The 13,605-nt window shown below is 38.0% G+C and overlaps 2 protein-coding genes across 2 annotated transcripts; one reads left to right on the top strand and one right to left on the bottom strand.

Annotated features, from left to right (window-relative positions):
- Window positions 1–4,301: 4,301 nt before the first annotated feature.
- On the top strand, window positions 4,302–6,963 carry mlx (MAX dimerization protein MLX). Its single transcript, XM_036540912.1, has 6 exons — window positions 4,302–4,350; window positions 5,169–5,302; window positions 5,514–5,616; window positions 5,770–5,869; window positions 6,308–6,509; window positions 6,907–6,963. Exons 1-6 carry the CDS (start codon window positions 4,302–4,304, stop codon window positions 6,961–6,963), a joined length of 645 nt encoding a protein of 214 aa, XP_036396805.1.
- A 1,971-nt stretch (window positions 6,964–8,934) lies between these two features.
- Window positions 8,935–12,029, bottom strand: LOC118795001 (PSMC3 interacting protein). The gene is made up of 8 exons (XM_036553689.1): window positions 12,005–12,029; window positions 11,498–11,598; window positions 11,304–11,393; window positions 11,084–11,195; window positions 9,869–10,014; window positions 9,718–9,771; window positions 9,542–9,601; window positions 8,935–8,991 (listed from the first exon to the last, which is right to left on the bottom strand). Exons 1-8 carry the CDS (start codon window positions 12,027–12,029, stop codon window positions 8,935–8,937), a joined length of 645 nt encoding a protein of 214 aa, XP_036409582.1.
- Between the last annotated feature and the right edge of the window lie 1,576 nt (window positions 12,030–13,605).

Raw genomic sequence — 13,605 nt, 5'->3', positions numbered from 1 at the left:
AAAGTAACAAATACACAGTTGAATGGTGCAGAATCACATTTTTTACTTTACATTATCATCATGTAGCAGGCACTTTTATCCAGAGCGTCTTAAAAATTGCATCTAATGAAGCAGCATGAAAGAGTTGAATGAGCAGGACAACACTAATCACACATGAAGAAGCATCAGTGACAACATTTTGCTGAGATCACAAATGTGTGACTAAATTGTCAAGTACAAAGCAATATGCAAGAGTTAAGCCTTAAGCATGGGGGTTATGTAGGGAGTTCTTGATAAGTGACTCAATGAATGGGAGAATATCAGGTGCAGTCTCCTGGAGAAGAGGAGAGAGAAGCAGATATAAGCAACAAGTTGTTAGGCAACAGGACATCAGGAGTTACAAGGTCTCTGCCTTTGTAAGTGGGATGGATGTGGATAGGGAAGGATAGGTAAGAGTGATGGCTTCTTCCTTGCCACACTTTCATACTGGCCAGCTTTGTGAAGTGGGCAGCTTATTATTGATGTGTGAAACCTGACCCCTATCAGACACAGAAAGTTGCATATCTTTGAAGCTTATTGCTCAGTGTGAAAGCGACATCACAAAGTATATAGATGGAAATATATACTGAGCTGGCAATATGACTGAATTTGTAATTTTGAAAAGCAATTTGTAGCAGAAATGTACCATCTAGTGGTATATTGCATTGTTTCTGACAGGTTTTAATTGCCTGGCATGGTACGTTGCTTATACAGATTTTCTGTATTGCAAGTCTGCCACCTAGTGGTGATGAATGTGGTGATAAGTAATGTCTTGCTGCTGAAAAGGGAATTAGTAACACAAACTGTTTTAACATGTATTCTGTGTTGGAGTTCACTTACCATTAATATCAAGGATTTAGGTTTCACATGCTACAATTGAATCATTACATGAGGTAAATGAATGAGAAGTTAATATCTTATTTTCATGGGCAGCAATTTTTTTTTAAAAAGTGCTGGAAACAATGACAGGTCCAAGTGCTTGTTTCCCATGATGAATAGGGATACAGGATGCTGGGTTCATGGTTTGATACTGTCATGATATTTTGAACAAAATTTGAATGGAAAACAAATTATGACTGAGCAAGATTTCTTGTTTATTCCTGAGGTATAAAATGTGCAAAACTGTTTAGCAATTTCTTGTTAAAATTGTAAATAAAATATGTCATTTTAAGTGCAAATCATGGAATCTCTTGCTACACAGAATCCTAAAATTAAGCAATCAAAACTCTTAAAAGCAGATGCCCACATTCCGATTGTGCTTTCCAGTGCAAGCCATGAAGTATGGCTAAACAAGACTGAACAAGTTTACTTGTTTATTGCGATGTCTGCTCTTCAGATGATGTAATTAAAACTGTAGAAAATGCATATTGGACATACAGTATGATTAGCTGTGTAAGAGTTAAAACTGATTGTAATATGATCTCTTGTTAAGCACCTTGAAAGAATTGTTATCCTGAAGGGATATTGTTGATTATTTTGGCCTTGATGTTGATATTCTGCGATGGATGAGTGCTGTCTAAAGAGTAGTCTGAGCAGTGTTTCTCAATCCTGTTCCTGGAGGCCCACTGTCCTGCATGTTTTCCATCTTTCCCTGCTCTATCCAACTGACTGAACTCATCGGTGGCACTTTTTGTTAGGTGAGCACACCTGATTCAATCAAGAGCATGTTAATCACACTAATTAGGTGTGTTTTGAGCAAGGATAGATAGAAGATATGCAGGACAGTGGGCCTCCAGGAGTAGGATTGAGAAACAGTGGTCTGAGGAAAGGGTTTTGAAATGACGACTCTGCATGTTCCATGTGCTTAAGGTGAGTAAATGACAGAGGCAGATCTACGGGCTCCCTGAAGGTTTATTTGTTGTAGCGCACAGTCTCACCTGCCACACAACCCAACAACAATTATTACACTAGCATAATTAGAAGAAACAGAGTGCAGCTGATGTCGGGAACCATTTTTTCAGCTCCACAATGTGTGATGTGGGTGTGCATAATTTTTGCAACTGGAAGTGTCTGTGTCTCCTGATTCAAATAATATCATCAGTGAAATCAGCAAGGTCATGGGGTGGGTACTTCTGTCACATTGTAGGCTATGGTTGAAGCCTTTATTTTTTCTCAACTTGGCCGAGAAGAGGTTGATAGAGCTTCTTCTCATGCCACTTGTTAAAGAATTATCTTATTGCACATCCCCAGTCATCTGAATTGATGAATTAATTAAGCACAAATAACAGCATTGCTTAGGCCCAACACTCACAAACCTTTTTACACTTTACCAAGCCACATTCAAAACTTCACTATAAATGTAAGTAAAAAAGTACAGTACAAAGTATTAACAATTCCTTATTTCTTATTCCCTCTGTTGTATATTTTGCTGTTTTTGTTTCAGTTCAAGAGTGTTAATTATATTTACATAGCTCCCAGATACATGGGAGTACTTTGGTACTGAAGAATATAAATATCTTTAAGAATGTGTCATACATATCATCCTATATTTAATAACAGTGTCTGAACAAATATCCCTCAAAAATGTTTTTGTTATATGTACTTGTTATATTATAAACATTGTTTTATTTTTCTTGTGCAGTACATGAAAAATGTCAAATATGTTGCAATAAAAGAATAATTATAAAGCCACTACTTGTGTTAATTCTGTTAGCACTGTATCCCCCCACCCAGATTGTGATGAAAAATCACGGCTACTCCGGTTCACTATGTTACCTGTTACTGCTGTTGCTGCTGCCACCACTGTGGTGTTAAGAAGAATACATTTGCATGAACCTAAACATGCACATCTTTGTTAACTATACCTGCCTTTATGATAGACCTACAGTACCAGTCAAAAGTTTGGACACACCTGATTAAGATAATGGGAAACATGCATTCAAAGACATTTTGTTTGAAAGACCTTAAATGGTGTTATGCCTGTTTCTTAAACAAATATAAACAGTGAAATTGATGCCTATGCATGAATTCTTTAAAGCTAGTTTTCATTTGCTTAACACTTTTTGGTCACTGCATGATTCCATTTGTATTTTTTCATAGTTTTAATATCCTTACTATTATTCCATCATGGGGAAAAGAGTAAAAATAAAGAAAGAAAGGTGATTTGATTATCAGTCAAAATCAAAAACCAAAAAATGAAAATCAAATCTGGGCACAATGTTCTTTTCAATAATTACGGCTTTATGTCTCATGTGTGAACACTGTACTGTGCAGAGATGGTGTTGTTACGTTTATGTTATGACAACGGTTGTTAAAGTCATATTTTTGAATTTCTTTATTGACACATAGTCTAGTTTACTTGTATGGCATATTTGTAATTGCTTTTTGGCAATTCTTTGCCCTCTAGAAAACACGGCTGACTTAAATATGTTGAAACATCAACAGAGCCACACTGTTGCATCTTCCACTGGAGTGCTCAGTCAAGAATTTCAATTGCAGATTGTTTTATACATTAAAACATTATTCATTATTTTTCACTGCTCACTTCAAAACTTATCATCACCCAGCCATAACTGGAGATTATTCATTCTACTCAATATCAGGCTGATCACATTTCTCAAAAAATGTTCACTCACACCTATATCTTACAAGCATCATCCATATTTACACAGTGTATATAATATACTACAAGAGAATGAACTGATGTCTTTTTCATGTTATCCCAAAGTTAAACAGTTCTATTGATTGCCTTTTCCAGGGGTAATGGAATAATTTGCCAGTTTTTATCTCTGTAGAAACTGCATATATTGCACAAAAATGGACAAATGTGTTATGTTGCTTTTATGTGATGCATAAAGTCATTATCATCATGTTTCTTTTAGTTCTTTTTTAGATATTAGTTATTGGTATAAAGACAATATACAGGGTATACCATCAGGTCCAGGGATCAGAGACACTGTCCTAGAATCTACCCAGATTTAAATGGTAAAAGTTGAATCTTTGATTGAGTATTTTATTTGTTGTCTGTTTGATCTGTACTTTAGATAGATGTAATTGCTTTGTAATGTTGTGTTCATGTTCATCAAAGCCTGATTCGATCAAAAATGAAGTACAGCTGAAATGTAGGACATCCTTCAGTTTTGAAAGGCCACACATAATGAAAAGGTAGGGCATAACTGCCCAGTTTGAATGCCCACCCACTACTTTTGAATGAAGAACAGTAATACCATTATTTGTTTGGATAGGTGTTACCACCCCCTAGTGAAATTTCCACAATCAAAGCCTGTATCATCCTCCTTTGACTTCACATTTTCTCTTTGCTTCCATCTGTGACAGTTCTTGAAATGGCCCAGCAAGCAGATGGTGTCTTCAGCGACGACTGCTTTGACCACAGTAAGTACCATCTACTGCAGTGTCTTCCAGTTTTGGGCCTGGTTTTCAGTCATGTGGGTTTTATTAGGGTTTATTGAACAGTACATTACATTCTGATTAGGGATAAGACTGACATGCATAGATTTAGGAATGTTTAATGTTGGTAAAGGGAGGTGAATTAAACCATAAGGATTGTGGTATATTTTTGCATTAATTTTGGACTTCACCTCCACTCAGCTCCTCTGTAAAACATTATGGATTATTATGCTTCTACAACATAAGCCTAGATTTTATGACAGTTATCTTGTGCAAGCCGTTAATGAAAGAAGCTTGTTTTTCTGCATGTGTGCTAATTAAAGATGCTTATCTACAGTGAGTTCTTCTTTCTGGTTTATATGTCTTAAACATAACCCTTTTGATATGTTTACATGTACTGTCCATTTCAGGTGTGCGTTCAAGATCTCTGTAAATAGGTCATGGCCTTTCCCATAACTAAAATCATCTTTGCAGTTGAACAAGCTTGTCCAGTCATTTTCCAGTCATTTTATATCTCTGTGAGCTGGCCAAGATGATCACTGCATCTTTCCAATGAAAATCAACCACAACATAAAGCAATGAAATAAAATAGGTCAGATTGAGATCACAAGAAAGTAAATGCTGAACTGTGGTCTCACCCACTCCTCCCCCCTTCTTCATAGATACAGATATCCAGCTTTCCTGGTCCTCAGCATTTGCTATTCTGGGTGACAGTGTGCCATTGAATGCAGGCATCATGGAAGGAAAAGAGCAAAGCCTTGGAGTTTCTTGGAGTAACCTCTCCGTTGCTGATTGTATGACAGACAATGGTTGTTCTCCAAATGATGATGATGAAGACAGTGACTACAGGCAGAAGACATCTGGCAAGGAATCCTACAAAGACCGGAGGAGGAAGGCACACACGCAGGCAGAACAGAAACGTAGGGACGCCATAAAGGTAAGCAGTTGGCTCAAATGGAGTGCAAGAGTGGTTTGCGATTTGTTTGCTAACTGTCATACTCTTACTATGTAAAACTGTTAATTTGGTTCAAAAGGACATCATCAGACAGGGATAGATGTTGTAATATCAACCTGGCATTTCCTTTACATCATTGTAGGTTTTCTTGCTCTGTTGGAAGATACTGTTCATTGTGATCTTTTCAATACAGAAAGGTTATGATGACTTGCAGTCAGTTGTCCCCACCTTCCAGCAGCAGTCAGACTTCACTGTGGGGTCACAGAAAATCAGCAAGGCCACCGTCCTACTGAAAAGTAATTGATCCTAAACTTTTAGTGAATCATTTTCCTGTTTCTCTTCTGTTCTGGCTTAATACTATAGCAAAAATGTTAAATGTTTACTTCTAATTATTTTAATCATGGGGTTGTGTAAAATCATAAGCATGGCTTTGTGTGTGGTTGGTGCAGCTATTGACTACATCAAGTTCATGCACACGGAGAGGAAGAAACAACAAGAGGAAGTGTCCACGCTACAACAGAAAATGATGGCACTGAAAATCATGAAAAAGTAAGACAACCACGGCCTTGAATCTGACACTTGTGTAGACAGGCATACAATGAAAAATTCCGTTTGAATCGAGTTTTAGAAATAACAGGATCTATGGATTGATACTTATACCTTTAAACATTCAAATCTTAAGAGAAACAGCTCTCAAGTCAATCATGTAATCAGATTTTAGGATCTTTTTTGCATTTGGTTCAATGGTTACAGATAGAAGCATTAAAAAGACAATGCAGTCTCTGTCAATGAAAGAATAAACACATTTTAGATAGCACTTAAACAGCTTATTGTGTCTTGAACCCGCTTGAAACATTATGGTACAGGCAGAACAGAATAAATAGCACAGGATGAGAACTCATCACCCTGCTGTGATGTTGGTATCTGTTCTAAGAGCAGCAGAAGTGTGCGACTTTGACTTCTGTCTGTCTCTCTGACTCTGTTCAGAAATTATGAGCACATCATCCAGGCATACCAGGACAATCCACAGCAGCTGGATGAGGGGGTGACAGACCAGGTGAAGTTCAGCATATTCCAGAACATCATGGACTCTCTCTTCCAGTCCTTCAGCTCCTTCATCTCAGTGTCCAGCTTCCAGGAGCTCTCTGCTTGCATCTTCAGCTGGCTGGAAATACACTGCAAGCCCCAGGTAGCTGATGACACAGTTGGAGACGGTATGGTGAATGTGAAATAAATACTCTAAGACTGTTGATCATCAGAGATACTTCATTGTATATCAAGGAACCAATTTTTGACACAGCCCCATTTAGGATTTGAGATGAATTGTCCTTTGGCCTCAATGAGTGGGCTGCTGCTGAGTGTATGCCAACAACATAAGTTGAGTGGATATTGAATAGAATGTTGTCCTTTCTTAATTGACTGATGGTCATCAATCCATGTAGCACAGGTTTTGCAAGACCCTCACAGCTGCTTAACAGGCTACCAATGATCACTCATTCTGCAGTACAGTCCACAATGAGCAACACAGCAATGTCTCATACTGAACAAGCTTTGGATGATGGAAAGTGTCCCTTGTCTCCTTACAGACCCTGCGAGAGTATGTGCTGGGATTACTTCAACAGCTGAAGGGCCAGCCCTACTGATTGGGCAGGACCCCCTGAATTCTCTTATGGAGGTGGAGCTGCAGAGTGAAGTAGGAATTTTGGGTGGGAAAAAATCCTACATTATTTTGGCCCATCCCACAGTAACGTCGCCATCTGCTGTGTAACCAGTATGACCAAAAACCTTTTCAGCAGCCCACAGAGGTGTGGGCAACTCAGGCGATCAAAGTCAAGGATGACACACTTCTGAAAATGAGGCCAGATCTTCCTGGTGAACAGGAATCAGTTGCCATCTGAACCAAATCTTTAAATTTTACAAGAAATCCCATCAAAACCATGTTCATTGATGTTTATTGTTAATGAGTTTGAACAGGGTCAGGTTATTACCTGTATCGCAAAGATCTATTTGTTCTTGGTTTTTGTTTGAGCCAGAAAGTATTGTCATTGCTGTAGCAAACCAGCAAACCCACCTTGAGCTTTGGGTCTTCTGGAACTAGATGCAAATATGCTTTGACCAAAAATTCCCAAACTCTCATGAGAACAGAAAAGTTTAGTTCCAATGTTTTTCGCAGTGTAAGCACTCTCTGTGGCCATTTTAGGATTGGGGTTTTAAGGTTAGGGTTAGGGTTTAGGGGTTAAGGGCTAAGGTTAGGATTACTCTGCAGTATGGGTGCCTTTGTATCCATTCAGTCAATCCTGAGGATATGGTGATCTATTTATCTGCACAGCACCAGTAGCATACCAATGCTGGGAAAATGAAGACCATATAACCAGTGAAAATAGTCTTGTGAGAATGGTGTGGAGTGTGACTGAGGCACTTAAACATGGATGGAACAGAATCAAAGAAATTACTATTATAACAGAAAAAAGGTCTTTGTTCCTTAGATGAGTGGGTCTGTGCTTTTACACATATTGCTTTAGAAATAAAATATTTACTGAGCTCATGAATGGTATAAGATGGAACTCACACTGGGTGTAAGCTTCTGAATTCAGAAAACATAAGAGTTTTGCAAGTGAACAATGTCTTAATAAGGCTCATTTACCATATCATGGTAAATTTGACATTATACACCGGTTGTAAAAGTATCAACTTGAAGAGGCAGGGTATTGCTTTTTTGTTACTGTGACCCTTAGGTTGGTCATACAAATATTTAATCACAGGTAGGTTGGGGAGAGCAACAATTAAGCTAATGAATTTAAATTCAATAAAAATAAATTTTGTTTTTACTAGCAAATACAGCTTCAATGACATTTCTTTCTCCAAGGACACTCCAAGCGCAGATAACTCAAAGGTCAAATACATATGACTTGAAATAATTTAATCTACAGTTGGGTGTTAAAAAAATCTAATGCTGGGGTACTCAGCTGATACTGGGAAATTGTCAGATGTGTGCCTTTTTATTGTTGACTGGAGCACTACTACTTTATTGGCACAAAGAAAGGAGGCAAACAATTCTAGCATTGTTAATGCAGTGGTGACACTGATGGTATAGACATGCACACAAGATATATGCAGCAATTTTTATTTGTTTGAGTGATCATAACATTTTCAACAGCTGAGAATTTTTAACAATACAATTAATGTTTAGAAGTTGGTTTTGTAGGTGGCTTTATGGGAAAACTTTAGAGTAACATTTGATAGATGGTTTCACCTACTTGTGTTTTGAAGAGGTAATTGAAAAAGTTCATGTTGTAGAAAAAAGTGCAGTGTTTTTATATAGTTACACTGTGGGCAGGACAATATTCTTGTACAGATATTTGTAATGAAAATAAAGTATTGGCAAATTCAAGCCCCCTAATATTTACACAATTATAATAATTTTATCTCTAAAATAAGAGAAATCATACACCATGAACATCAAAACAGACTGGCTGTCAAATACAAAGTGACAAAAGCTTCATACTCTGTACATTACATACTTATCAGAATATATAAGAACTGGTTGCCAAAAGTTCTCTGTTGAAACAGTGAGATGTTTGGATGTACAATACTTGCCAAAGTTACATTCTTAGTCAGATACTTGGCATTGTCACCTTACAATCTTCATCTGTCTCTATGCCAACTTCTTCCTGTAGCGGGAGTAAATAAAGTTTACTAACTGAAAATGTACAAAGCAGTCAGACAGACTCACCAAAAACAGATGAAAATACATGGTGAAGCAATATTATCTGACCTAATCTGCTCAATAAAGTACTAAGGATGTTAAGGTGGCCATAACAGTCATCCAACTTAAGTTGATAAAATGAAGCAAACTGTGACCAATGTACATGAGCAGAATTCTGGGAATGCTGTAGAGACTTCATGGGATGCCCTAATGCAGGAACATCTTCAGAGCATGTTCACCAGCATGCCAGAAAGGACTGACAGCATCATTAATGCTAAATAAGAGACCTACAAGAGATTAACCTCAGGAATTGTTTGGAAATTGGCAGCTGTATCGCAATCCAGTTTTCACAGTTCACCAAGAAAATATCAACCAGCTTTCCTTGTTTGTTCAAAGCATGAGTTCAAATACAGCGTACTTGCACCTGTTGCAACTGGACTGCTTTAAAAATAAATGACAGAGAAACTATGACAATAGACTGAAAGACGCCTATGGAAAGATATTAATCAGCATACCAAAAATTGTTTCTTGCTTTTTGGGTATCCCTCCAAAATGGCTCCCATCATATCTGATGCCTGGGTGAAGCAGAGCAAGCATGAGAGTGAGGCCTTCAAATGCAGCCCCCCCAAACACCAACTCCAATGGTGAAACTACAGTCTCCTTTCCGCTCTGTAACAAAATGGATCCTTACCAATCTCTTCCTCTTCCTCCACTCCTTGACATACAGATTCTGCTCCTTATAAACCTGAGGGACAGACGCAAAGGCCCTTTGATGCAAAGTTACCTTTGACTCCTGACAGAAATTGTAGAAGTGACGGCCATTATGGACCTGTAGCTCTGACCTTTTCTTTATCTTCAGGAGAAATGTGGTTAGTAGCCGATTTGATCTTCTCCAGTCTCTCCGTGTACACGGTGCACTCCTGCTTCAGCTCCTGGATTTCTGACCCCATTTCCTTTGTGGTCAGAGCGCTATTGAGCTCTTTTAGTTCTATGTCAGAAGCATCAAGGGAAGGATCAAGTCAGGCACAGACAAAGGTCAACCCTCTACAATTGTCTCTAATGTTGCACAGAAATGGACGTATTATCAAAGACGGTACCTTGTAACTAGAGTTGGGTATCGTTTGAATTTTATCGATTACGATTCTGCTTATCGATTCCGATTCTGCTTATCGCAAGACATCAAACACTGTACAGTCTTAAAGATCGATACTGTGCTGCCTTAAATGTTTGGACAGATTTGATGGTTACTTGCAGCTAATTAGCTTCCCATGTGCATTGCACTTTGCCTTGTTGTCATTTTATTTTCTTAAGTGAAGCTGTTTACTGTGGTCCACCTTTAACATTGTTGTAACTTTAGCCATGCATGCCAGCTCATATTTAACCCTTTCATGCAGCTTATTTTTATGCTATGTAGTGCGTGTTACGTTACATGGTTTGTTATGTTTTCATCAGCGTTAAGCTCTCAGTTTTCAGTTAGAATTTGCTATATTTTTAACTTTAAATCACCGTTTCCTCAAAGTGAGGAGAACCTGGGTGAACCTGGACAAAGCATAGCCTACCTTTAAAAACTGTAAAAAGGTAATTAATGCAAGTAAATATTGCAGTCTGTATCAAATGCTCCCCACGATAACATTTACATTTACATTTGCATTTGTTCATTTGGCAGACGCTTTTATCCAAAGCGACTTACATAGGTTACAGTTCTTTACAATGTTATCCATTTATACAGCTGGATATTTACTGAGGCAATTGTGGGTTAAGTACCTTGCCCAAGGGTACAGCAGCAGTGTCCCAGCGGGGATCGAACCAGCAACCTTTTGGTTACGAGTCCTGCTTCTTAACCACTATGCTACACTGCCGCCCATAACCTACCTGTTTTAAACAAGTAATGGGCTCTTTCTACCAACACAAAATGTATATAACTTCACACATCCAAATGATCATAAATGAAATCAACTCCGTTAGATTTTTGCACTTTCATGCAGCTGAAACAAGCAGAAAGCTACTATTAAAAAACGCCAGGCAGCTGGCAACTGGTTAAACCAGGAGCCACTCACCTGAATCCAACTGTCGACAGCTTTGTGCGATAGCCTGAACCTGGGTGTTTAATTCAGAGATCCGACTGTCCATACCTTTCAGTTCTGTGTCACTCACATCTGTAAACTGGGACTTTGGATGGGGAGGTAGAGTTCAACAAATTATTATTTTTTTTTATTTGGCCCTAAATACATATATCATATAGTAAATACAAATTCATTAAAATCATTAAAAACTCACCTGATCAGCAAAATATATTTTCTGCTTGCCATAGATCTTCTCTTTAATTTTTCCTTGTTGCGCCAATAGCTCCAAAGCCTTAACGACCGCCTATGGATTTAAGAGATGATCTTAATACTGTGGTATTAATATCGTCAAAAACTAATATGACAAACTAACTAATATCGTAAAAAAAACGGCAGGTGTCCGTTTACCGTCTTTCCCAAGCCATGTTGTTTCTGCAAATTCCCGAAGACGTCCTGTGCGCTGTACGGTCGGTTTTGTTCATTCAAGTAATCGAGAATAAGAGAAACACCTGCAAATCACAACAGAAAAGTACTACAAACTAGTCAGTCATATTGAACCTTCAAATATAATTTTAGCATGCCTATTAAATGCATTTCCAATAAGTAAAGCTATCAATTCCTGCGCTTAGGAGACGGGAACTGTAACTAATTGCAGGCTGATGTTATATATAAGGCTTGCAAAATGGTTAATGGAAACTTTTCGGAAAATGGTAATGAAAATATGACAAGTTTAATATCCTTTCTGAATACGCAGTGAGGAATATTGACACGGCTGGCTAGCTTGCTAAACCAGAGTTAAACTGTTTGATATATCTAGTTAAATAGCTAACCACGTCAGACCTTACGTGACTAATAAGAACTAATATTAAGTTAGCTAGGCAAATGACGTTAAATGTATAAATCGGATTCACATACCTGATACGTCTTTAGATTTACTCATTTCGACACAACACAAAGTAACTATCTACTTAGTCTTAGTCTAAAACTTTTACTCAGGTTGGTTAGATTACCAGTTAATTTTTATTTCGATACTTTGACGAGCAGAAAGCACAATTGCTAATTCAGTCACTTGGGACGGTTTCTGGATGGAAGAGTACTTTCAGGATTGTAACTACACAAATGTCGTTGTCATTGCTCTTAAATTTCTATATTTAAAACCCTTGATAGTTAGCTAACCAGTACGCAGCAACACACATAGCAGCAGGAAGCCAATATATTTTTCTCGAATTTCGCGGGCAGTACTGCATGGTGGGTATTTCCGCTTTTCGATTGCGTCACGCTCGAAACCAACAGCATGAAAAATTCAAGGAGGAGTGAAATTTAAGAAGTTCGTTTTCATTTTGGGAAATTATTTTGTTTGGTGCCATTTTTCCTTCTGTAACAGGTCTTTATCACAATTGTCTCCAAATAGTAAGGTGGGTCGTGGCATTTTGTCTTATTTTATAAATATGTTGATGTACCGCAGAGAAATAGAAATTGTTAGGATGGTGCCTGTGTGTTTTACTAACACTGAGGGACTTGACAGCCTTTGTGGATGGATGGGAGATTGTCAACGCACAAGAGGTAATATTCCCGCGAGGACTTTTCTTTAAAATTTCAACTTGAGGATCAAGAGGTTTCTTTGGAAGAAAGAGCATGTATGTGTAAAGTCTCTCTCTTTGGATTCTGGTGCAAGTTGCTGAGCTGACTTGGAGAACAGCTTTTTTTGAAAAACCTCTCAGGTGCCTTTCTGATCTTCACTTTTAACACTTGAAACTCGGGATTAACGTGGACAGTACCGGTGTCAAGTCTCCATGCATGCTCAGCTGTGTTGAGACAAGAAACTTCTTTTTTTTAGAGAACCACTGTACCACAGAGAGAGAACACAAAAGCATAACGGCCCCTGTTGCCAACTCCATGAATATGGTTGAAGGAATATCTGAAACAACTGTGTAAACTGAAAAGTCTTAGAGCAGAGAGCCGTGGCAATGTAGAACAACTCCTACCAATGCAGACAGTGAACAGTGAGCTGAATAGCACAGCTTTCATACAGTAACTGGAAACATGCTCTCATGGTGAGGTGAAGGTGTACTCAGTTGTCTGGGTAGGTGGCACTGTCTTATGATAATAATATAACATATCATTATGGTACTATCAGTAGCAACTCACCTGCACCCATTTGTATCACATTGGAAAAATGCAAGGCATTATGATATTTAGATTTTATTATACATTTTTTCACACCACAAACCTTCACAACCAGTTACTGAGAAAACATTTTTACTGTGTCTAAAACACATAAGCACACACAGAAACAGGACTGAAAGACAGAAAAACAAAAATTCCAAAAGGAATTAAGTCCCATATAGCGAGGGGGATCCCAAAAAGTTCCAAAAGATCCCAAATATTATATTGTCTCATAGACAAAGGTTTTATGAATATTCATTAGGCAAGAAGTTGACCAACAAACCTTTAAATAGAGAATGAAAAAATAATGCTTAGAATGGACCACTGAACTGTACAGACAACTGACTCAG

Source organism: Megalops cyprinoides, chromosome 1, assembly GCF_013368585.1.
Source record: "Megalops cyprinoides isolate fMegCyp1 chromosome 1, fMegCyp1.pri, whole genome shotgun sequence".
NCBI classification, from domain to species: domain Eukaryota; kingdom Metazoa; phylum Chordata; class Actinopteri; order Elopiformes; family Megalopidae; genus Megalops; species Megalops cyprinoides.
This window is presented reverse-complemented; position numbering and strand designations above follow the sequence as displayed.